Raw genomic sequence first — 24,923 nt, 5'->3', positions numbered from 1 at the left:
ACATTTGACATGCCTAGGGGCATTCGATCAGTGTTGCCAGGTGGGCGGTTTTACCTCCCAATTGGGCGGTTTTCCGCGACCCGCCGCGGGAAATTTTTGCCCGCGGCGGGTTGCGGTTTTTTGGGCTTCTTTTTTAGTTTTTGGGCGGTTTTTTTGGCATTTTTTCCGGCCGCGGGGCGGGGTTAGTGACGTTTTGGGCGGGGCCGATGATGCGGGGGTGGGGGTGTCGGGGGCGGGGTTTGGGCTGGATTTAGGCTGTTTTGGGTGGGAAAAAAATTTTCCACCTGGCAACCTTGCATTCGATCTGGTGAGCCTAAATTTGAGGTTGTCACTTGTTTGCTGATGGGCCTTGTCAGACCGAGCTTCCTTTCACCACAATATTCCTGAAGAGAGGATCTGAATCCAGACTCACTTCTATCCACCTTTAGGGCATATAGGAATGCAGTACTCCAAAACACCTTTCAAAAGTCAGCTCCCTCAAAAGCAGGACTCAAAGAAAAAAAAAAACACAGTTCAACTTAGTCCAGCCTTCAAACACAGTTCAGCTGACCAGGCTTTCAAACCCATTTCAGCTAGCCAGGCTTTCAAACAAAGTTCCGCTAGCCAGGCTTTCAAACAAAGTTCCGCTAGCCAGGCTTTCAAACACAGCTCAGCTAGCCAGGCTTTAAACACAGCCCACTTCAGCAAGGCCTCAAAAACAGTTCAGCTTGCCAGGCTTTCAAACACAGTTCAGCTAGCCAGGCTTTAAAGACAGTTCAGCTAGCCAGGCTTTAAACACAGCCCACTTCAGCAAGGCCTCAAAAACAGTTCAGCTTGCCAGGCTTTCAAACACAGTTCAGCTAGCCAGGCTTTCAAACAGTTCAGCTAGCCAGGCTTTAAAGACAGTTCAGCTAGCCAGGCTTTAAAGACAGTTCAGCTAGCCAGGCTTTAAACACATCCCACTTCAGCAAGGCCTCAAAACAGTTCAGCTTGCCAGGCTTTCAAACACAGTTCAGCTAGCCCAGCTTTAAACACAGTTCAGCTAGCCAGGCTTTAAAGATCCACCACCCTCATCTGTCAACCATTTACCTCTTGACATCCACCCACCAGATCTCTGCTATTATTCTTTCCTTGTTACTTTGGGCTCTTCTAGAAGTCACTCTTCTTCCCCGGTAACTTCCTCTACCAACCCCATCTCCTCTTCCATCCTTTCTCCTCCTACTTGTTCCAACTCCTCCCATTCCATCCCCTCATTCCCCACCCCCTCACTCAGGTGTTCCACCCTCTCCTCAGCTGATTCCATTTCCCAATCAGCCCCATCTCCTCCCTTCTCCTGCAACTGAGCATTACCCTTGTCCTGACACCTCCTATCTTGCCATGCATTCTGGGATCTGTAGTTTCCCCGTACCTGCTTCTTCCTCTCCTGCAATGCATTCTGGGATCTGTAGTTTCCATGTTTCTCACAGACTGCATTGGCTCCCAGTGGAGGCATGTTTTAAATTTAAACTTTGTTCTTTATTCATCGTATTCTGTATGGTGGGGCTCCAGGATATATGCGCAAGAAGATTGTTTACATTAACATTCTTTTTCAATGCTGCAAAATGATGGAATAGGTTACCATCTGAAATAAGATTTCAGACTAATGTAAAATTTAATAAACTGATAAACTTAATTTACCGAGTCTGTTCAGTTAGTTTGTCTTTTACGTGGAGGATTGTTAACCACACAGAACTCAAAAGGCTAGTGTAGGATACAAGAACCTTTAAATGTCCTAGTGGTCTAAAGGCCTCTTTCTGCGGCAGTCTTGCAATTCTTGCTTATGCTGTCTTCAATCTCAAAATGGCCAATGGGACCTCCCGAAGCAGTCGCATGAGGCTGCCATAGGAAGTTCTGGCAGCCATTTTGGCTGAGGAACTGGCGAAAGCAAGAGCGACTGGGGATCTATTTTGCCTGGAAGAGGCTACTAGACCACCAGGACATTTAAAGGTAGGCCCGGGGAGGGCTTTCGGGTGATTTCATTACTTTCTTGAAAACTGTTCAGCAGATGTAGGATAGTTTACTCATCACTCTTGATATTATCTCCTTATACACTAACTTCTGCAGGATGATGTGGCAACCGTGTAGCCAACTTATTCTATATCTTCTGCTGGAAAGACATTGCTGATTGAGATGACATGGATGACACTGAACAAAACCTTTTTTAAATTTCAATATCAATTTTAGAGTCAGATTAAAGGTATAGTAATGGGAGCCATTATGGTTCCCTCTACAGCAGTGGTCTCCAACCTATTTCATGTAAAAGGTCACAATGTGAATATGAGAAAGCTCTTAGGGCCACCAAAATATTTCAAGCTTACATATAAGCCTATACTAGTTAAATACTAAGGAATCTATAAACCACTTTTAGCTGCTTCTTCGGAACGGGTATTAAACATTACTACTAATACTGACTCTACAACACTTCAAGGACATATTTTAAAAACTCATTTTATTTTGGCTTGTCAACAGTAGTAAATATCATAAATGAGACACCTGAGTAACACACTTAAAGAGAGATTGTTTGCAATTACTATATCAAGTGATTATTAAACATGAAATATTGATTCTACAACATAGGATATATTTAAACTCACTTAATTGTGGTCGCAGCTGTGGCAAATATCATTAATGAAATACAGGTGTCTACATATTGTTTACCAGTACAGCATATCGTGGCTCATAATTCATCTTGCACATTCGTAATCCATAAACCTATTTTTAAATTCCTGCTATAGTTTTCCAAGCATGACAGAAAATCACCCAATAGCAGTTTTTGATTCTTTTTCTTTCCGAGGAGGTGACATATTCACTGACATTTACTTTAAATTGGGAAAACACTTAATTTCTCCTGCACCTGATCGAAACAAGTCCAAGTTTTTAACAAATACTTTCAGAGAGCTATAAAGTTCAGTAATGAAATGTGAACCCTGTAATTTCAAATTTAGGAGTCCTTTTACTAAGGTTTGCTAATGGATTTAGCAGAGAGACTGGGAAAAAAGGACTAGCAACCAGGACACAAGGCAGACTCCACACTGGAACAGTGATCGTGCTGATGCAGCAGGTGTCTGGTCATGGACAGTCACATGAAGATCTTCACCATGAGCACAGCCATTCCCACCACGGACATTCACATGAGGATCTTCACCATGGCCATGGACATTCCCAAGAAAATCTTAACCATGTGCAAAGCCATTCCCATGGACCCGCACACAAATACTCGAAAGAAGCAAACAGAGAGTATGAGGCAGGAAGCATCCAGAGTTGAGGACAGCTTCCAACCCCAGCAGCAGACCAAGAGGGAGAAATTGGACCCCATGGAATTATGGACCCGTGTCTGTATCCTTTCTTTCTCTTTCTCTCTGATCAGACATTTTCTTTCCACTTAACATTTATTTCTTTAATAAAATTTCGGAGCTGGGGAGGAAGTGACGTCACGAGCCCGAATGACTGCCTAAGTCCGTAGCTCCGACGCACCCCTCTCCTTTTTAGCAAAATAAGCAACCATCCACCCTTGCATCAGGGAAAATTTCGCATCAGGGCACGGCGTTTGTTGTGCAGCAGAGATTGACGGACTCGCTGGCTGTCATGTCGACCGCTCGGAAGGAGAGCGAACGCCATTCTGAACGTCAGGCTGGCAAAGCTCTGAGGCGCCATGTGCTTGCGTTGGCCCTTGCTTCCCATTCAGACTCTGACTCCGCTATGTCCCTAAATGAAGTGGGTAAAACCTCCTCTAAAAGGGGTCTTTCTAAAGAATTACCTAAATGCTTAACTGAAATTCATGAAGAGATTAAAGCTTCCAAGGAAGAAATACTTGACAGAATGGATGTATTGAGCGTGGATTTACGTGAGTTGGGCATGAGGGTAGAGGATTTGGAAGTGCGTGCAGATGAGCAAGATGTGAAGCTAGCTGAGACTGAATCGCGTTTCTCGAAGCTGCTCGAGTCATATGAGGACCTGCAGTTTAAAATGAACAATTTAGAAAATCGTGGACGCCGGAACAACTTGCGTTTTCGCAGGGTCCCTGAGGCAGGGGACAAAGAGGACGTCAGCACGATTGTTAAGTTGCTGTGTCGACAGTTGCTTGGGACTGAGGACATTGCTATTGAAAGGGCCCACAGAGCCCTAGGGAAAAGACTGGATAACAGACCCAGGGACACAGTTGTTTGTTTTACTGCTTTCTCCACGAAAGAGCAGGCGCTGCAGCGGGCACGCCAGCTATCACACATTGATTATAATGAAGCCCAAGTTCGGGTGTTTCAAGATCTATCCCACCCAGCTCACGTTGTCCCAACGATGGGCCATGAAACCAGCGCTGGACATTTTAATTAAAAACAAGATCCCATATCGCTGGGCTTTTCCATTCGCCCTCTGCTTCACGGTAGGAGGAAAGCTTCACCGGATTCGACTTCTTACTGAGGTCTGGAAGATCCTGAAGGATGAGGGTTTGACGACAACTGAATCTCCACAAATGGATCAAGCTACTACAATCCGGGCCAAATTTCAAAAATGGAAGCGTGTTCCTAGCAAGTCTAGGAGTGATAGAACTGATACATGAAAGGATTGTTTGGTTTAGCTGTAACTATAACTCAGCTCTTTGAGATGAAGTTGTTCTTTTGCTTACAAGTGCAGTTTTATGTAAGATGTTCATGTTATGAAGACCACTAGGTTGGTTACTAAGCTTGGGATGTGTGGGGAAGTGGGAAAGTGGATGAGGGGAGGGTGGGTGGAGTGATTGTGTGTGTTCTGGAGATGTGAAATTCAGGGCAAGAATTGTTTTGAGTTAGGATGTAAGGGTGGGGGGTGGTTAAGGGTTCGGAGGTTCTTTCTCCTCTATTCCTAGTTAGGGGATTTAGTCCTTGGGGGCGGGGTTGCACTGGTGAGGGGTAGTTATTCTGTTTCACTCTTCGTTGCAGATTCAGGTGTTGAAATCTAGACGTGACCCTGCTGGTAGGTTTTTGCTTGTACAGGTATTATTGAATAACATAGCTTTTACTCTGGTTGCGGTCTTTGCACCTAATGAATCCCAGGGGTCATTTTTTGTCAGGCTTCGTAAGGTTGTCCAATCGGATCCCTATGGTAAATTGGTAGTTGGAGGTGATTTCAATGCGTCTTTTGACCCTGCTTTGGATAGGTCAGGGGTAGTGTCGGGTATGGATGTTAAAACTTCAAAAGCATTGGTTGACCTGGCCCGGACCTTAGCCTTGTGCGATGTTTGGCGACTACACCATTCAAAGGAGCGGGATTATTCATTTTATTCCCATTCTCATGATTCCTATTCTCGTATTGACCATCTGTTGATGGATATCTCCTTGATTCAGGGAAATTGTCAATCTGCTATTGGCCCTATTACCATCTCGGATCATGCGCCGGCCTGGGTTGAGCTCTTACCCTTTTCTGATGAAGTTAAGGATCGCAGGTGGACTTTAAATGTTTCTTTGCTAAAGGAGGATCAGATGTTAGCAAAGTACAGAACACTTTTCAGAGAATATCTTGATATTAATTTGAACTCTGGCCCGTCGCTGGAGATAGTTTGGGATGCTTTGAAGGCAGTAACGAGAGGTTTCTTCTTAAAGCAGGCAAGCATTAGGGCTCGGGCCCGGCGAAAGGAAGTGTTGGATTGTATATCCCAATTGTCTCAACTGGAGGAACTTCATAAATCTTCTTACTCAATCTCTATTTTGCGGCAGATTCAGGCTGCCCAGTTACAGTTAGACAACATTTATTCGGACCAATTGCATTTTGTTAGGGGCCAACAGCAGCAGCTTCATTACTTTAATCATAACAAGCTGGGACGCTCTTTGGCCCTTAAGGCAGCAAAGATTTGATCGTACTATTCTTCGGATTGGAGATGGGAAGAATACGGTTCTAAGTCTGCTCTGATTTGCCAACGGTTTCAGTCCTTTTATCAGTCATTGTATTCAGCTGACTCTACGATCGACCCAGATGCTGTTGGGGCCTTTTTATCATCCCAGAATCTTCCCTCTTTGATGGAGGAACAACGTAGTCGGTTAGACGGAATTATCCATGTGGATGAGGTTGTTAAGGTTATTAAGGATTTGCCCCTTCGGGAAGGCTCCTGGATTGGATGGCTTGCCAAACGAATTTTATAGGACTTTTCGCGGGGAGCTGGCTCTCCTTTTGGTTGAGATTCTAAACGGAGTCCGAGAAGGGAAAGCTTTGCCTCCCTCTATGTTGGAAGCTTGGATAGCTGTAATTCCGAAGCCTGGGAAGGATAGAAATGACTGTGCCTACTACCGTCCTATTTCTATTCTTAATTCGGATGTTAAAATAATAGCTAAGGTCTTAGCAAATAGGCTAGCGACAGTTCCTCCGGATTTAATTCATCCTGATCAAGTTGGGTTTGTTCCCCAAAGACAAGCTAAAGATAATGTTCGCCGAATGGTTAATCTATTACATGTAACTAAGAAGTCTAGAACTCCTTTGTGTCTTTAGGGGTTGGATGCGGAAAAGGCTTTTGACCGTGTCCATTGGCCTTTCATGATTAGTGTCATGGAGAGGTTGGGATTTGGGCCTGGCTTTAGAGATTGGACTCAAGCTCTTTATAACTCTCCTAAAGCATGTATACACGTAAATGGGGGTAATTCTCCTATGTTCCCTTTGTCAAGGGGGACACGTCAGGGGTGCCCTCTTTCGCCAATGCTTTTTGCTTTGGTAATGGAACCCCTGGCTAATGCAATTCGTAATAATCCTGATATCTCTGGCGTTTTGGTGGGTGGTCAGGAGTATAAGTTGGCATTGTTTGCTGATGATATCCTGCTCTCCTTAACTAAACTGTTAATATCCATGCCTAATTTAATTAAGCTTCTAGAAGAGCATTCCTCTGTCTCAGGATTTAAGCTTAACATGACTAAATCAGAATCCATGGCTATTGGTATTTCAAATTCAATTTTATATTCCTTACAACAAGCTTTCCCTTTTCGGTGGGTAACGCGTGGTATCAAATATTTAGGGATTCTTCTTACTAAAAATTTCTCTGATTTATTCAAGACTAACTATCCCACTCTCTTGAGAGACTTATATAATGATTTGGAGGCTTGGGGTTCAATTGAGATATTGTGGTTTGGGCGGATTGCTACTTTAAAAATGAACATGTTGCCACGATTGATGTATCTTTTTCAGGTTCTTCCCCTTCGTTTGTCTCATAGCTTTCTCTCCGGGCTCCAAAATTGCCTTCTTCGCTTTATCTGGTTTAATAAGCGGCCACGTCTTTCTCGGATGTTGCTATATCGGGATCTGGGTGGGTTGGGTGTTCCAGAAGTGGTGGATTGGGTTCGAGCAGGCCTTGGTAGGCCCGTGTCCCTTGCGGTCGTCTATGTGGCTTCCTCGGAAATATCGCTCAGTGGGTAGGGATGTTTGTCCTTCTATTTTGACAACTTTTTACTATTGGGATAGTTTATTTGCAAAGCCTGACTTGGTTTTATCCAAGCTTACACCGTTAACATACAATCCACTTTTTCTGTCAGGTCTTGAACCCGGTCCTTTTTCTCATTGGTTCTCTGGAGGACTAGAGACTTGGGGTCAATTTTTTGACGATGAGGCTTTTATTCCATTCAATACAGTATCTGCTTGTTATACTACCATTAGGTTTGATCATTATAATGTTGCCCAAGATTCTTCTGTAACACTAAATGTCTTACACTATCTGCTTGTTATCCTACTATTATGTTTTATCATTATCATGCTGCTCAAGATCCTTCTGTTACAGTAAATGTATATTTTCTAATATAATTTCAACATCCATGTTGTACTGTAAGCCACATTGAGCCTGCAAAGAGGTGGGAAAATGTGGGATACAAATGCAATAAATAAATAAATAAATAAATACATTGGCGGAAACATATGCACTTTCTCCTAGGGATATCTTTGCATATACTCAGGTGAAACACTTTCTTTCTGCTGTTGAAATAAAGACTAAGGTAACCCGAGAAGACTCCTTTTTGGAGAATTTGTGCGTGGACTCGAAGGGAACGAGAGGTCTTATAACTTGTCTATATACCTACCAGCATAGACAGGTGCGACCCCCTGTTGAGCATCGCCTGCAATGGCACCAAGAGCTGGGAGTGACATTGGGGGATGACGACTGGACTCTTTTGGAAAATGCTTTATTAAAGATTTCTATTTCTGTTCCTTTTAAAGAAAAATGCTGTTAAAGTCTTACATAGATGGTATTTTGACTCCTGCCCACCTTCATCACATGTTCCCTACGGTCTCCCCACTTTGTTGGAGAGTGTGGGAAGCAAGGCACCATGGGTCATCTCTGGTGGTCTTGTGTTAAGGTACGTGCTTTTTGGAAAGCGGTACAGCATAGACTTCAGATAAGCCTATTAAATGGTCCCCTGAATTTTTTCTTTTTCCTAAAAAAACACCTGGCCTTACTACATTCCAGTCCAAGGAGCACGCGTCTTTACAAAGTTGGACCTCAGAGGAGCCTACAATCTGATTTGCATCCGTGAGGGAGAAGAATGGAAGACAGCTTTTAACACAAGAAATGGGCATTATGATTATCTGGTTATACCTTTCGGACTCTCGAATGCCTCAGCCGTCTTCCAAAATTTGTGAATCATGTCTTCCGTGACTTGCTTCAGAGCTGTGTTCTGGTCTACTTAGATGACATACTGATATATTCCAAAATGCTTGCTCAACATCAGGAACAAGAAACAAGGTCCTTCAACATCTCCGTAAGAATCACCTTTACGTTAAACTGGAGATGTGCACCTTTGAATGGAACAAGTTGCCTTTTTCCAGGCTACATCATATCAGATCAGGGCTTTAAAATGGATCCCACTAAGCTATTCGCCATCTGAGACTGGTCTCGTCTCCTGAGGCGACAAGCCTTACAATATTGCCTGGGCTTTGAGAATTACTATCATCATTTCATTCATGGTTACTCACTGTCGTTCCACGTACAGTCTTAACTCAGAAGAAAGTTAATACATAGTAGTGGCCTAAGGAAGCAATACTAGCTTTTGATCTTCTGAAACAAGCTGGGTACTATGCGTTTCTTTGTCTGAGTTGTTTCTACGCTTATGGGAAAATTAGGTTCTTTCCTTGGTAATTTTCTTTCCTTTAGTCATAGCGGATGAATCCATTACGAGTGGGTTGTGTCCATCAACCAGCAGGTGAAGAAAGAGAGCACTGAAAAACCATAGTGCCTCTTGGCCAGCTAGCTCCATCTGCCTCTTCAGTATTTGAAGCTTCCAAAGCAGTGTTACACTGCAAAGCACAATAACATGAACTTTCCTCACAGCGGATGAACGCCCCAAAACTGGAGCTATAAGTCAAAGGAGGGAATGGACTCATCCTCCTGGAAGGAATGAACTCATCTTCCTGTAACTGAATAGAAATCCTGAAGACTTGTTTTCCAACTTCTCCCAATGAGGGAACATATCTACAGGAAAAACTGAACATAAAAGGAACATAAATCACATAATGAACCACTGAGGGAGGGCTCGTGGATTCATCTGCTATGACTAAAGGAAAGAAAATTACCAAGGTAAGAACCTAATTTTCCCTTCCTTGTCATCAAGCAGATGAATCCATTACGAGTGGGATGTATCAAGGCAATCCCTAGATAGGGTGGGAACAAGCCACACCACGCGCCAGTACTTGTGCTCCAAAATGCGCGTCTCTCCTGGCAGCCACATCCAGCCTGTAATGTCGGGCAAACGAGAGCTTAGAAGCCCAAGTAGCTGCACTACATATCTCTTGAAGAGAGAGTGCTCCAGTTTCAGCCCAAGAAGAGGAAATCGCTCTTGTGGAATGTGCCTTAAAGGCTTCAGGCGGAGGCCGGCCAGATAACAGATATGCTGAAAAGATAGCTTCTTTGAGCCAACGGGCTATAGTGGCCTTAGACGCTGGAGACCCTCTGCGCGGACCTGACAAAAGAACAAACCGAGATGCTCAGAGGTCCTGAAGGCATTTGACATGCGCAGATATTGCAACAGAGCCCTTCACACATCCAGAAGGTGCAACTGCCCATAGGCTTCTGGAAACTCCTCTTTAGAAAAGGAGGGAAGGAAAATAGGCTGGTTTAGGTGGAACGATGAAACCACCTTAGGCATGAAGGAAGGCACCGTACGTACCATTACTCCGTACTCTGAGAACTGCAGAAATGGGTCTCGACAGGACAGCGCCTGGAGCTCGGATACCCGTCTCGCCGATGTCACGGCCACCAAAAGACCGTCTTTAAGGTCACATCCTTCTCCGAAGCTCGCCTGAGCGGCTCGAAGGGCGAACACTGAAGGGCCTTTAAAACTAACCCCAGGTTCCAGGCCAGACACGGAGGCCGCACGGGAGGACGGAACCGAGGTACCCCTCTAAGAAACTGTGTCACATCCGGGCAAGTAGCCAGAGAGAGGCCAGCGACCTTCCCTCGAAAACATGCTAAGGCTGCCACTTGAACACGCAGGGAATTATAGGCCAAGCCTTTTTGTAAACCATCCTGCAAAAAGTCAAGTATCGGCGAGACAGAAGCCCGCATGGGTGTAATCGCTTTAGAAGCACACCAAGCCTCAAACTGGCGCCAAATCCTGGCATAAGCCACGGAAGTGGAAAGCTTGTGGGCCTGTAGGAGAGTGGAAATGACTTTACTGGAATATCCCTTGTCTCTCAATTGCGCCCTCTCAATAGCCATGCCGAAAGACCAAAGCGGCAGGCGTCCTGCATGGTCACCGGGCCCTGTGACAACAGGTTCGGTACCAGAGGTAACGGCAGGGGATCCTCTACCAGCATCCGCCGGAGGTCCACATACCAAGGCCTCCTGGGCCAATCCGGGGCAATGAGAACCACCTCTCCTTGATGGAGCCGAATCCGCAGGAGTACTCGCCCAATCAAGGGCCACGGAGGGAACACATACAGGAGGCCCTGAGGCCAGGGTTGCGCCAAGGCATCCAACCCTGCCGAGCGAGGATCTCTCCGTCTGCTGTAGAAGCATGGGACTTTGGCATCTGTGCTTGACGCCATAAGATCCATTATGGGCTTTCCCCATTTGGCACATATCTGCAGGAATACTTCTTCTGCAAGTTCCCACCGCTGGGTCGATTTGATCCCTGCTCAGATAATCGGCTTGCACGTTGCTCTGACCTGCAATATGAGCTGCTGACAGAAACTGCAGATGAAGCTCGGCCCAGTGGCAAATCTGCACGGCCTGTGCTGCAAGTGCTACGCACTGAGTGCCTCCTTGGCGATTTATGTAGGCCACTGCTGTCGTGTTGTCCGACAGAACTCTGACAGCCAATCCTTCCAGGGTCAAATGAAAGGCCAGAAGCCTGGAAAATCGCTTTCAACTCCAAGCGATTGATGGACCACTCCGACTCCTCGGGTGTCCAGAGACCCTGGGCATACCTTCCCCGGCAATGTGCACCCCAGCCCTTCAGGCTGGCATCTGTTACCACCAGGCACTAATCGGGGAGCTCTAGCGGCATTCCTCGCTACAGCATGCTGTCTGAGAGCCACCACTCTATACTGAGCTGGGCCGCAGGGAGCCACGTGAGTCTGCACTGATAATCCTGAGATATTGGAGACCACCTTTGAAGCAGGGAACACTGCAGAGGCCTCAGGTGCACTCTCGCCCAAGGCACCACTTCCAAAGTGGCCATCATCGACCCCAAAAGCTGGACTATATCCCAAGCTCGCGGGCGAGGCAGGAGCAGATGGACCTGGTTCTGAAGCTTGCACCGCCTGTGCTTGGGTAGGAAGACCATCCCCGAGGCTGTGTCGAACCGGACCCCCAAATATTCTAGAGATTGAGAGGGGGTCAGGTGACGTTTCACTATATTGACGACCCAGCCCAGAGATTGCAGTACTGAGACCACTCTGGCTGTAACCTGATGACTCTCATCTGCAGAGTCTGCTCTGATAAGCCAGTCGTCTAGATATGGGTGAACCCGGATACCCTCTCGCCTAAGGAAAGCAGCTACTACCACCATTACCTTGGAAAAGGTTCGGGGAGCTGTGGCGAGGCCAAAAGGCAAGGCCCGAAACTGGAAATGTTTTCCCACCACCGCAAAACGCAGAAACCTCTGGTGCGGGGGCCAAATTGGTATGTCAAAGTAAGCTTCTTTCAGGTCCAGAGACGTGAGAAACTCTCCTGGCTGTACTGCCGCTACGACGGAGCGCAGGGTTTCCATGTGAAAATGCCGCACGTTCAGAGACTTGTTGACTTCTTTTAAGTCTAGGATAGGCCGAAAAGACCCTCCTTTTCGCGGCACCACAAAGTAAATGGAGTAACGGCCAGAGCCACATTCGGCAGGAGGCACGGGGGAAACCGCTCCTATGTGACTCAAGCCTTGCAAGGTCTCCTCTACCGCGGCAGAACCGCATCGGGACTCCACAAACACGTCTCTTATCGGAGCATTGAATTCTATTCTGTAGCCTTCTCTGATCAGGCCCAAGACCCACTGATCTGAGGTAATCTTGGCCCACTCCTCGAGAAAGAGGGAAAGTCGTCCTCCTATCACAAGAATCGAGGAGGGGGCCGGCGCACCATCATTGAGAGGGTCGCCCTTGAACTCCAGATCTTGAGCCTGCTGCTGCGGAACGTTTGTCCGAGCAAAAAGAGTTCCTCTGCTGAAAACAGGCACGCAAAGTGAACCCAGCAGAACGCCCCGGGCGGTACCTTCTAGCTTCACGGAAGCGAGGTCTGTAAGAGGAGGGAACCTGACCCTTGGAAGAAGGCCGCGGCCTATCCTCAGGTAAGTGCTGGGGTTTGGCATCCCCCAGGCCTTTCACAATTTTCTCCAACTCCTCACCAAACAGGAGAAGGCCTTGAAAGGGCAACTTCACCAACCTTTGCTTAGAGGCCATGTCAGCTGCCCAATGCCATAGCCACAGAAGACGGTGAGCCGCCACCATTACAGCCATCTGTTTAGCCGAAGCTCTGACCAGATCATAAAGGGCGTCAGCCAAAAATGACAAGGCCAACTCCATCTGCGGTGCCACCTCTGTAAGGGGCTCCGCTCCATCTCCGAGCTGTTCCACTGCCTGTTGTAACCAGGCTCCTGTAGTAGAACATCAAGTAGAAATTCTGGTAACTGTTTTCTAACTTCTCCCAATGAGATTTATATCTGCATGAAAGATCTGAACAAAAAACAAGTCAGACAGGGAGGGATCATGGATTCATCTGCTGTGACTAAAGGAAAGAAAATTACCAAAGTAAGAACCTAATTTTCCCTTCCGTGTCATCAGCAGCAGATGAATCCATTAACTGATGGGATGTACAAAAGCAATCCCTACTTAGGGTGGGAACAGGCCACGAGCCAATACTTGAGCTCCAAAAACAGCGTCCTGCTTCGCTGCATCATCCAGCCTGTAATGCCGGGCAAAAGAGAGCTGAGAAGCCCAAGTAGCCGCAATACAGATCTCTTGAAGAGACAGTGTACCCGTTTCACCCCACGAGGAGGAGATGGCTCTCATGGAATGTGCCTTAAAACGCTTCAGGCAGAGACCAACCTGAAAGCAATACGCAGCAAAAATGACTTCCTTGAGCCAACGGGCCATAGTGGCCTTAGACGCTGCACCTCCACCTGACAACAAGACAAAAAGGTGATCAGAAGTCCTGAAGTCATTTGACATCTGTAGATACATCTTCTGGATGTCCGCAGGGCGCTGTTGCAGTAACTGCTCAAAGGAGTCTGGGAAGGAAGAAAAGGAAGGAAGAAAAATGGGCTGGTTCAGGTGACATGCTGAAACCACCTTAGGCAGGAAGGAAGGCACTGTACGTACCGTTACTCTAGACTCTGAGAATTGCAGAAAAAGGCCCCAACAGGACAGCGCCTGCAGCTCAGACATGCGTCTAGCCGATGTCATGGCCACCAAAAAGACTGTCTTGAGAATCACATCCTTCTCCGAAGCTCGCTTAAGCGGCTCAAAGGGCGAACACTGAAGATCCTTCAACACTAGCCCCAGGTTCCAGGCCGGACAGGGCAACCGGACAGGAGGACGGCGCCTAAGCACCTCTCTGAGAAATCTGGCAATGTCCAGATGAGCAGCAAGGGGCATGCCAGCGACCTTCCCTCGATAGCATGATAATGCTGCCACTTGCACCCGCAGGGAATTGTAAGCCAGGCCTTTTTGTAAGCCCTCCTGCAAAAAGTCCAGCACAGTTGAGACAGTATCTTGGGTGGGTGTGATCGTCTTTGAAACACCCCACGCCTCAAATTTGCGCCAGATCCAAGCATAAGCTGCAGAGGTGGACCGCTTGTGGGCCTGCAAGAGAGTGGAGATGACCTTGTTAGAGTAGCCCTTGTCTCTCAATTGCGCCCTCTCAATAGCCAGGCCGTAAGACCAAATCGGCAGGGATCCTCCATAGACACCAGACCCTGAACCAACAGGTTCGGCACCAGGGGCAAATGCACCAGAGCATCCACCAACATCCGGTGGAGATCCGCATACCACGGATGCCTTGGCCAATCTGGAGCAATGAAAATCACCAGACCTCAGTGCAGTCGAATCCGCAGTAGGACTCGTCCTATCAAGGGCCAAGGAGGGAACACATACAGGAGGCCCGAGGACAAAGGGTTGAGCCAGAGCATCCAATCCCGCCGAGTGAGGATCTCTCCTTCTGCTGAAAAAGCGAGGTACTTTGGCGGTTTGCACTTGACGCCATTAGATCCATACTGGGAGTCCCCCATTTGGCACAAATCTGAAGAAGGCAAACTTCTGCCAGTTCCCATTCCGCCGGGTCGATTTGATGCCTGCTGAGAAAATCGGCTTGCACATTGCTCTGAGCTGCTATGTGAGCTGCTGACAGAAGCTGCAGGTGGAGTTCGGCCCAGTGGCAAATCTGAGCGGCCTCCGCCCTGACAATTTATGTATGCCACCGCTGTCGTGTTGTCTGACAGAACCCGGACAGCAAGCCCTTTCAGAGTCTTTTGAAAGGCCATGAGCCTGAAATATCGCTCTCAGTTCCAAGCGATTGATGGACTACCCGCTTCCACGGGGTCCACAGACCCTGAGCATAGCGTAACGTAGTAACATAGTAGATGACGGCAGAAAAAGACCTGCACGGTCCATCCAGTCTGCCCAACAAGATAACTCACATGTGCTACTTTTTGTTTATACCTTACCTTGATTTGTATTTGTCTTTTTCAGGGCACAGACCGTATAAGTCTGCCCAGCACTAGCCTCGCCTCCCAACCACCAGCCCCTTGATTTGTATCTGTCTTTTTCAGGGCACAGACCGTATAAGTCTGCCCAGCACTAACCCCGCCTCCCAACCACCAGCCCCGCCTCTGCCATCCAATCTCAGCTAAGCTCCTGAGGATCCCTTCCTTCCAAACAGGATTCCTTTATGTTTATCCCACGCATGTTTGAATTCCGTTACTGTTTTCATATCCACCACCTCCCGCGGGAGGGCATTCCAAGCATCCAACACTCTCTCCATGAAAAAATACTTCCTGACATTTTTTTTTGAGTCTGCCCCCCTTCAATCTCATTTCATGTCTTCTAGTTCTACCACCTTGGCAATGCGCTCCCCAGCCTAGAAGGCTGGCATGTGTTATCACCAGGCACCCGGAAGGAAGCGCCAGAGGCATTCCATGGCACAGCATCCTGTCGGAGAGCCACCACTCCACAAACTGAGCTGGGCCACAGGGAGCAACGTTAGTCTGCGTTGATATTCCTGGGACATCGGAGACCATTGTTGAAGCAGGGAAATCTGCAGAGGCCTCATATGCGCTCTCGCCCAAGGCACCACCTCCAAGGTGGCCGTCATCGACCCCAGCAGCTGGACAAAGTCCCAAGCTCGCGGGCGAGGCATCCGCAGGAGCAGACGGACCTGATTCTGAAGCTTGTACCGCCTTTGGTCGGGGAGAAAGACCAACCCCGATGCCGTGTCGAACCGGACCCCCAAATACTCGAGAGACTGAGAGGGGGTCAGGTGACCTTTGGGTATATTGACCACCCAGCCTAGCGCCTGCAGGACCGCCACCACTCTGGCTGTGGCAAGACGACTCTTGGTTGCCAAGTCCGCTCTGATGAGCCAGTTGTCGAGATAAGGGTGAACTCTGATACCCTCACAGGCAGCTACTACCACCATTACCTTGGAAAAGGTACGGGGAGCTGTGGCTAGGCTGAAAGGCAAGGCCTGAAACTGGAAATGCTTTTCCAACACTGCAAAGCGGAGTTACTGCTGGTGTGGAGGTCAGATAGGAATGTGCAAATAAGCTTCTTTTAGGTCCAGAGACGTGAGAAACTCACCTGGCTGTACCGCCGCAATGACGGAGCACAGGGTTTCCATATGAAAATGTCGTACTCTGAGAGCCTCGTTTACTCTTCGTAAGTCGAGGATCGGCCTGAAAGACCCTCTTTTTCGAGGCACGACAAAATTAATGGAATAGCGGCCATAGCCGCTTTCGGCGGGAGGCACTGGGATCACCGCTCCGAGGTGCAGCAAGACTTGTAAGGTCTCCTCTACCGCCGCCTGTTTTACGGCAGTGCCGCATCGGGACTCCACAAACACGTCTCTCATCGGGGCATCGAATTCCAGTCGGTAACCTTCTCTGATCAGGTCCAGAACCCACTGATCTGAGGTAATTTTGGTCCACTCCTCTAGAAAGAGGGAAAGACGTCCTCCTATTGCAGGCAAGGAGTGGACCGGCGTCCCATCATTGTGGAGGACGCCCATGAACTCCTGGCCTTGAACCGGCCCCTGCGGAACGTTTGTCCAAGCGAAAGGAGTTCCTCTGCTGAAAACGGGCACGTTGAGAAAACCCAGCAGAGCGCCCCAGGCGATACCTTCGAGTTTCACGGAAGCGAGGTCTAGAAGAGGAGGGAAACACAGAACCCTTGGAAGAAGGCCGCAGCCTATCCTCAGGTAACCTCTGGGGTTTATATTCCCCCAGGTCTTTCACAATCTTCTCCAATTCCTCTCCAAATAACAGGAGGCCCCGAAAGGGAAGCCTCACCAGTCTTTGCTTAGAAGCCATGTCAGCCGCCCAATGCCACAGCCAAAGAAGGTGGCGGGCGGACACCGCCACAGACATCTGTTTAGCCGAAGCTCTGACTAGATCATACAGGACGTCAGCCAAAAATGACAGGGCTGACTCCATCTGCGGGGCAACCTCAGAAAAGGGGCCCGCACCATCGGCGGGCTGTTCCACCACCTGCTGTAGCCAGGAATCACATGCCTGGGCTGTATAGGAACTGCAAATATATGTCCTCAAGGCAAGGCCCGTAATTTCAAAGGACCGCTTCCAGCGCGGACTCAAGCCGCCGGTCCTGCATGTCTTTCAAAGCGACTCCTCCCTCTACTGGGAGAGTAGCCTTTTTTGTCACCACCGTGACCAATGCATCCACTTTGGGCATCCTCAAAGGGGCCAAGTGCTCCTCACGCAGAGGGTAAAGCTGACCCATAGCCTTGGCCACTTTCAAAGGCCCATCGGGGTCAGACCATTGAGCAGAAATAAGCTCTTGGATGGAGTCATGCACAGGAAAGGCCTGAGTAGGCTTCTTAGTACTTGCCATCCTAAGATTAACAGAGGAGGTGTCGCCTTCAGCAGGATCATCAATCGATAGGGCCTGCAAGGCGTCAGTAATGAGAGCTGGCAGCTCGTCGCGGTGGAAACTCCGGACCACATTGGGATCATCCAAATCCAGTGGCAAACAGGTACCCTCCTCTGTATCATCCGTCCCTGAGGGTCTGCCAGATCCCTCAGACTCTCCACAGCCCGACCACAGGGGGGGGGGGGGGGGAGGAGGATATGCGCCACTTTCAGACGGGGAATTTACCCGTCTATGTTTAGCGTATTTCCAACGCTAGGGGGAGGAAATAACCTCTGAAGTCATCCCCGGGGCATCAACACCCAGAGGGAAGCCAGGAGGCAACGTAGTGTCAGACACCTGTGGCAGAGCTCTTTTCAGCATAAAAGCCTTATGCATTAAAAGCACAAACTCAGGGGAGAAAAACTCACCTTGACCCTCTGCCTCCGAATAAGGAGAAACGGATGTAGGAGCTCCTCTGGCAGCCTCTAAACGAGGCGTCCCCCTGCACTCAGACTCCCCCACAACCACAAGGGTCGAGGCATGTGGCGCTTCCAAAATGGCACTCGCTGCCAGCTCCATCAAGCGGGAAGAAACATCGCTCGGCATGCTCATACTAGAGTGAGCGTCTAAGGAGCACGTTTTACACAGCCTCACTGTGATCTGCGTTTACCACAATGGCAGCAGCGCTTAACTCCTTCAGCAGCCATTGTCCGTTTTGTCACAGGATGGGAATATAGCAATAATATGGCGGCTTCGCGCCAAAACTTACCCCAATCAGAATGGCGCCCGCGGGACCTCCCCGGAGGAGCTGGGCACCACTCTCACCTCAGAAGACTAAGTCAACGAGCTCTGGTCAAGCTGCACAGAACCAGGATCACTGGAAAAAGCCTCAGAACAGCAACGCAGTAAAACCGTGCTCTTTTTTTTTTAACGCTGTGAGGAAAGTTGAAGGCAGGCATCAACAGAGGGACTCAGGGAGGCGGGGGGAATAGGTAAGGCAGGGAAAGGGTGAACCTATATGCCTTTAAAGTGGGCACCACCAGCCACAACACCCCTGCTCAACTGGCAAAGCACAGGAGCCACCCCAGGCAGTCTGAAATCCAGGAGCTGATTAAGCTACGTCCACACCTGCTGGGAGATAGAGGAGTGGAGGAGTGGCCTAGTGGTTAGGGTGGTAGACTTTGGTCCTGGGGAACTGAGGAACTGAGTTCGATTCCCACTTCAGGCACAGGCAGCTCCTTGTGACTCTGGGCAAGTCACTTAACCCTCCATTGCCCCATGTAAGCCGCATTGAGCCTGCCATGAGTGGGAAAGCACGGGGTACAAATGTAACAAAAATAAAAAAATAAAAATAAAACCCCAGATATCACCACAGCTTCCTTTCTGGACACTATGGCAACACTAGGATTTACACAGGTGATCAATTCTCCAACCCACGAGAAGGGTCACATACTAGACCCGGTATTCTACAAAGGGGTGGATATCAGAATTCTGGGATAACAGTATTAAAATAACACCCCTATCATGGTCAGACCATTTTCTAATTACATTTTCCCTACGTGACCACCTGAAACATATGACACCTCCCAAAGTTTGGAAGGAGATCAGAGACAAAAAAAAAATGACCATTGAGAATTTCGTAGAGGCCTTGGACTATCCACATGTAGATGAAAAAAACAACTACAGTGTAACAATAGGATGACAATTGGAATACACACTTAGCCAAGACCTGAGAGAAAACAGCACCAGTAAAAAAAGGTCTTTTGCCCTACTCACAAATGCTCACCTTGGTTTTCTCCAGAACTTTGGCTCCTTAAACGCAAAGGATGGAAACTGGAAAAGGAGATGGCATAAATCTTGCCTGGTTGAAGACAGGGTAAACTGTAGGAAACAAATGACAAAGTACCGCCAAGCCTTAGTATCAACCAAAAAACAATATTTCCCTCAATGCATTGCACAGGCTGCCAATTCAACCAAGCAGTTGTTCAGTATAGTAAACAGCCTACTGCAACTCTCACAACAGAACCAGCCTGCCCAGTCTAAACTGAACTGCAATGATTTTGCTGCATACTTTGCCAACAAAATTAAAAGTCGCCGCCAAGATTTACCCACCCAGTCCCCAAACAGTTAACTAGGAGTGCACAAACTGGCTCCTGCTGACAGACAGATGGGACACTTAACTCCATGACAAAGGAGAGCCGTGACAAAATCCTAAGAGAACTTCGACCAACTACCTGCTCATCAGAGATAGTGCAAAAGGCACGTATGGGCCTCATAGAAGGCACTACAAAAATTGTGAACACCTCTCTTTCTAATGGGCAACTACCAACAGCATTAAAATGGGCAGTGGTTCACCTTTTGCTAAAGAAAAACAACCTTGACCAGGACAATCTTGAAAGTTACCGGCCAGTATCCAACATCCCATTTCTAGGGAAACTTACAGAACAAACAGTCTGTGCTCAACTTAATGATTGGCTAGAACAGAGAAACTGGCTAGATCCATGTCAATCTAGATTCAGACCCAGTCATGGAACAGAAATGGTCCTAGTATCACTACTAGATCTTCACAGAAACTGAGACAGGGGATTCGCCTCGGTGTTAGTATTGCTAGATTTCTCAGCAGCTTTTGACACTGTGGATCATGATATCATGCTAGCACGACTGACAGCAACAGGTATCAATGGAACAGTACTTGCCTGGTTCAGATCCTATCTATTAGACAGGCAACAATCCATAATGTTTGGCAGCAACTCATCACCACCATGGGCACTGACCTGCGGGGTACCACAAAGATCGATACCATCACCTACTCTATTCAATATCTACCTCAAGCCACTAGCTGAGCCGATTTGATCAATGCCCACTCAGTTCTACATCTACATGGAGGATGTGCAGCTCCTCATACCCATTGAGCCTGACTTACCTACAGCCCTGAATAAACTGATTACCTGTTTAACATCAATTCAAGAATGGGCTAAACACAACAAACCTTGCCTGAACCCAAATAAAACCAAGCTTCTCTGGGTCCCTAACACAAGTGGATACATACCTAGCATCAAATTCTCTTGGGAAGTATGAACTCCCCCTCAAATCATAAGGACCTTGTGTCACAACTGTCAGGAATAGTGAACCCTTGCACGAAAGCCGGAGCTTTGGCAGACAAATCACCTGGGCTGGCACAGGCAGGAATCAGAACAGACTGGACTAGGATAAACTAACAGACTCAACAAGGCGGGACAGAGGTAACTAAACACAATGGACAACACAAGAACTGGATCCAGACGAGGCAAGGAAAAGAAGGCAAAGGGCCAGAACTGGAACCCAGACAGGACAAGGCAAGACTTAAAACTGGGATTGGGACCCAGAAATGCAAGACAAGACAAAACACGGAAGTAGATTAAAACTGGGTCCAGAAAAGGGCAAGACAAGGACAAGGCAAGGACTGGATCTGGACAGGACTAGACTGAAAAAGACAAGACAAAGCATAACTAGACAGGCAAGACAGGGTAGGAGCTAGGCAACAAGAATAACAGAAGCAAGACAATAAACAAGGCAGGTAAAGGATTCTGGATTCTTGAAGAGGCTTGGCTGGAACCGGATTCTGGAACGGGCTTGGCCTGGCTGGAACCGGATTCTGGATTCTCAAACAGGCTTGACAGGGAACAGGATACTGAAAGGGACATGGCTTGACAGACAGAAGGGCCAGAAACTAGCTCAAACACACAGCAGGGGCTGAACCTGGCTCAAACACACAACAGGAACAGAACTTCGCAGAAACAGAGCTCAAGAGCCAGGAAGCAAACATAGCAGGCAAAGGATTAAGCAGACTAAGTGAAGACAAACAAAGAAGCAATGTACTTACCAGCATCCACAGCTGGAAGGGAAAGGCCAGGCTTTCAGGAAACAAGATTCAAAAGCAAACTCACAGAAACAAAGGAAAGAACTGAAACACAAGACTCAGAGAAACACTGCACACAGACCTTCAGGAATAAAACACTCAGGAACAAAGCCAAGCATGGAAATGATCTAAACAGATAGCACAAGATTAAGAGACCTCTTGCAAAGGCAATGTAGAAAAGCTCCCTGGGTCCTTATAAAGGAGTAGGCTAATGATGTCACAAGTAGGAAATGAAGCAGAAGCAGGGAGACCAAAGCGGGGCTTGGCTAACAGGAAGAACTACAGGAAATGAAGCTGAAGCAGGGAGACCAAAGTGAGGCTTGGCTTACAGGAAGAACAACAACAGGGAAAAAGGCAGACTGGAGAGGTCACAGAGTTAGATACAGAGAAACAGTAGGTCTGAACATAAGGGCACAACCATGACACCTTGGAATACAGTTACTCTGGTTCCCCAAATCCAAGCAACCTTCAAAAGTTGCTTCTACTATTTGCGACAGCTATGCTGCCTCTCTCCGTACATCGAGAAGGTAAATCTTATCCCAGTTGTGATAACATCAAGATTGGATTACTGCAATGCACTATACAATGGCCTGACTACAAAGGGCCTGCACCAGCTCCAACTGATTCAGAATGCAGTATCAAGACTAATAGAAGGTTGCAAGCTACGTGACCAAATCACACCATTTTTGCAAATCTTCACTGGCTACCAGTACAATACAGGGCTAAATTTAAAACTCTGTCTGATCTTCAAGACCCTTAAAAGAAATGGCCCAGAGTACCTGAAGAATAGGATGATCCGCTACACACCGCCAAGGACACTAAGGTCCTCTCAAGGACCATCACTAACCACACCCTCTGCAAAAGACATTACATGATGTGATACCCACAAGCGAGCCTTCGCCGGAGTAGCCCCACACTCTGGAATGCACTGCCTGAAAGGCTCCACTTAACACAAGACTATCTCTACTTCAGGAAGCAGATGAAAGCTTGGCTCTTCAACCAGGCCTTTAATGGAAGAAGTAACTAACTTGTTAGTCTCACTCTCACACAGAAAGAGTGACACAGGCTGCACATGCTCCAGCAGGACATGTTTATCCACTCCTACCCTAGATGAGATCATATTTAACCATCTCTCTGAGCTCATGTGCAATTTTCTTTACATTAGTCACCTTACTTTCTAACTCTTACCTATCTATATGTTCCTTCTTTGCTTTACCCTTCACTAACAATTAAAATGTTCTATTACGTATTGTGTTGACATTGTAAATACTATACTATGCCATACTTTGTATTATTTGAATATTTTTACTGCTGTAATTGCCTATTGCTCAAGTTTGATCTATTCTTACTGTACACTGCCTTGAATGAATTCCTTCAAAAAGGAGGTAAATAAATGCAAATAAAGTGGACAAATGCAAGGTGATGCACATTGGAAAGAATAATCCGAATCATAGTTACCTGATGCTAGGGTCTACCATGGGGGTCAGCACTCAAGAAAAAGATCTGGGTGTCATTGTAGATAATACGCTGAAATCTTCTGAGTGTGTGGTGGTGGCGGCGGCAGCGGCCAAAAAAAGCAAACAGGATGCTAGGAATTTAGGAATGGAATAGTGAATAACACCAAATATACTATAATGCCTTTGTATCGCTCCATGGTGCGTCCACACCTTGAGTATCGCTTTCAGTTCCGGTCGCCGTATCTCAAAAATGATATAGCGGAATTAGAAAAGGCTCAAAGAAGAGCGACCAAAATGATGAAGGGGATGGAACTCCTCTCATATGAGGAAAGGTTAAGAGGTTAGGGCTCTTCAGCTTGGAAAAGAGATGGATGAGGGGAGTTATGACTGAGGTCTACAAAATCCTGAGTGGTGTAATAGATCAATTTTTTTACTTGTTCCAAAGTTACAAAAACTAGGGGACACTCGAGGAACTTACATGGAAATACTTTTAAAACAAATAGGAGGAAATATTTCTTCACTCAAAGAATAGTTAAGCTCTGGAACTCTTTGCAGGAGGATGTGGTAACAGCGGTTAGCGAATCTGGGTTTATTAAAAGCTTAGACAAATTCCTAGAGGAAAAGTCCATAGTCTGCTATTGAGACAGACATGGGAAGCAACTGCTTGCCCTGGGATTTGTTGTATGGAGTGTTGCCACGATTTGGGTTTCTTCCAGGTACTTGTGACCTGGTTTGGCCATTGTTTGGAAAACAGGATACTGGGCTAGATGGACCATTGGTCTGACCCAGTATGGCTACTCTGTTATTGACTGATTGGAATATGTCAGTCTTTGGAATGTGCATCTGCCAGAACTAGTTATATACATAGCTGGGGCTCGCGAGAAAAACCTCACTCATTGGCCTTCAATCTCCAGCATTTTGGTGGTAAATCTCCATCTTTGGGATGGGGCCACTTGGCCTCTCTAGAGTGTGTGTTGCAGGTGGCGTTTGGGTGTTGTCCATTATATTACTTTGTCTTGGTCTTTTGTTTTGTTTTTCTTTTTCTTCTTCCATGTTATGTTGGTTTGTTTGTTCACTGCTAATATAACCTTTACTACTACTACTTAACATTTCTAAAGCGCTACTAGGGTTACGCAGCGCTGTACAATTTAACATAGAGGGACGGTCCCTGCTCAAGGAGCTTACAATCTAATAGACAAGTGAACGGACAGTCCGATAGGGGCGGTCAAATTGGGGCAGTCTGGATTTAGTGAACGGTAAGAGTTAGGTGCCGAATGCAGCATTGAAGAGGTGGGTTTTAAGCAAAGACTTGAAGATGGGCAGGGAGGGGCTTGGCGTAAGGGCTCAGGAATGAGCGGAGCCTGGAGTTGGCGGTGTTGGAGAAGGGTACAGAGAGGAGGGATTTGTCCTGTGAACGGAGGTTACGGGCGGGAACATAGGGGGAGATGAGGGAGGAGAGGTAGTGAGGGGCAGCAGACTGAATGCATTTGTAGGTAAGAAGGAGAAGCTTGAATTGAATGCGGTATCTGATTGGAAGCCAGTGAAGTGACCTGAGGAGAGGGGTGATATGAGTAAATCGGTTTTGGCGGAATACGAGACGTGCAGCAGAGTTCTGAACAGACTAAAGGGGGATAGATGGCTAAGTGGGAGGCCAGTGAGGAGTAAGTTGCAGTAGTCAAGGCGAGAGGTAATGAGAGCATGGACGAGAGTTCGGGTGGTGTGTTCAGAGAGGAAAGGGCAAATTTTGCTGATGTTAAAGAGGAAGAAGCGGCAGGTCTTGGCTGTCTGCTGGATATGCTCAGAGAAGGAGAGGGGGGAGTCAAAGATGACTCCGAGGTTGCGGGCAGATGAGACGGGGAGGATGAGGGTGTTATCAACTGAAATAGAAAGTGGAGGAAGAGGAGACGTGGGTTTTGGTGGAAAGACGATGAGCTCGGTCTTGGACATGTTCAGTTTCAGGTGGCGGTTGGACATCCAGGCAGCAATGTCGGATAGGCAGGCTGATACCTTTGCCTGGGTCTCTGCGGTGATGTCTGGTGTGGACAGAT

General features: G+C 47.5%; 1 protein-coding gene across 1 annotated transcript in view; it reads right to left on the bottom strand.

Annotated features, from left to right (window-relative positions):
• Positions 1-24,923, bottom strand: part of SWT1 (SWT1 RNA endoribonuclease homolog) — a 391,485-nt gene that overhangs the window by 365,640 nt on the left and 922 nt on the right. Inside the window, exons 2-3 of the mRNA XM_030205715.1 lie at positions 19,307-19,401; positions 1,388-1,573 (exon numbers count right to left, since the gene is read on the bottom strand). Of these exons, the coding sequence (XP_030061575.1) occupies positions 1,388-1,452 (65 nt within the window). The 5' untranslated portion in view covers positions 1,453-1,573; positions 19,307-19,401. The remainder of the gene's footprint in view (positions 1-1,387; positions 1,574-19,306; positions 19,402-24,923) is intronic.

This window comes from Microcaecilia unicolor, chromosome 6 (genome assembly GCF_901765095.1).
Source record: "Microcaecilia unicolor chromosome 6, aMicUni1.1, whole genome shotgun sequence".
NCBI classification, from domain to species: domain Eukaryota; kingdom Metazoa; phylum Chordata; class Amphibia; order Gymnophiona; family Siphonopidae; genus Microcaecilia; species Microcaecilia unicolor.
Note: the sequence above shows the minus strand (reverse complement) of the source record. Positions and strands in the feature narration are given on the sequence as shown.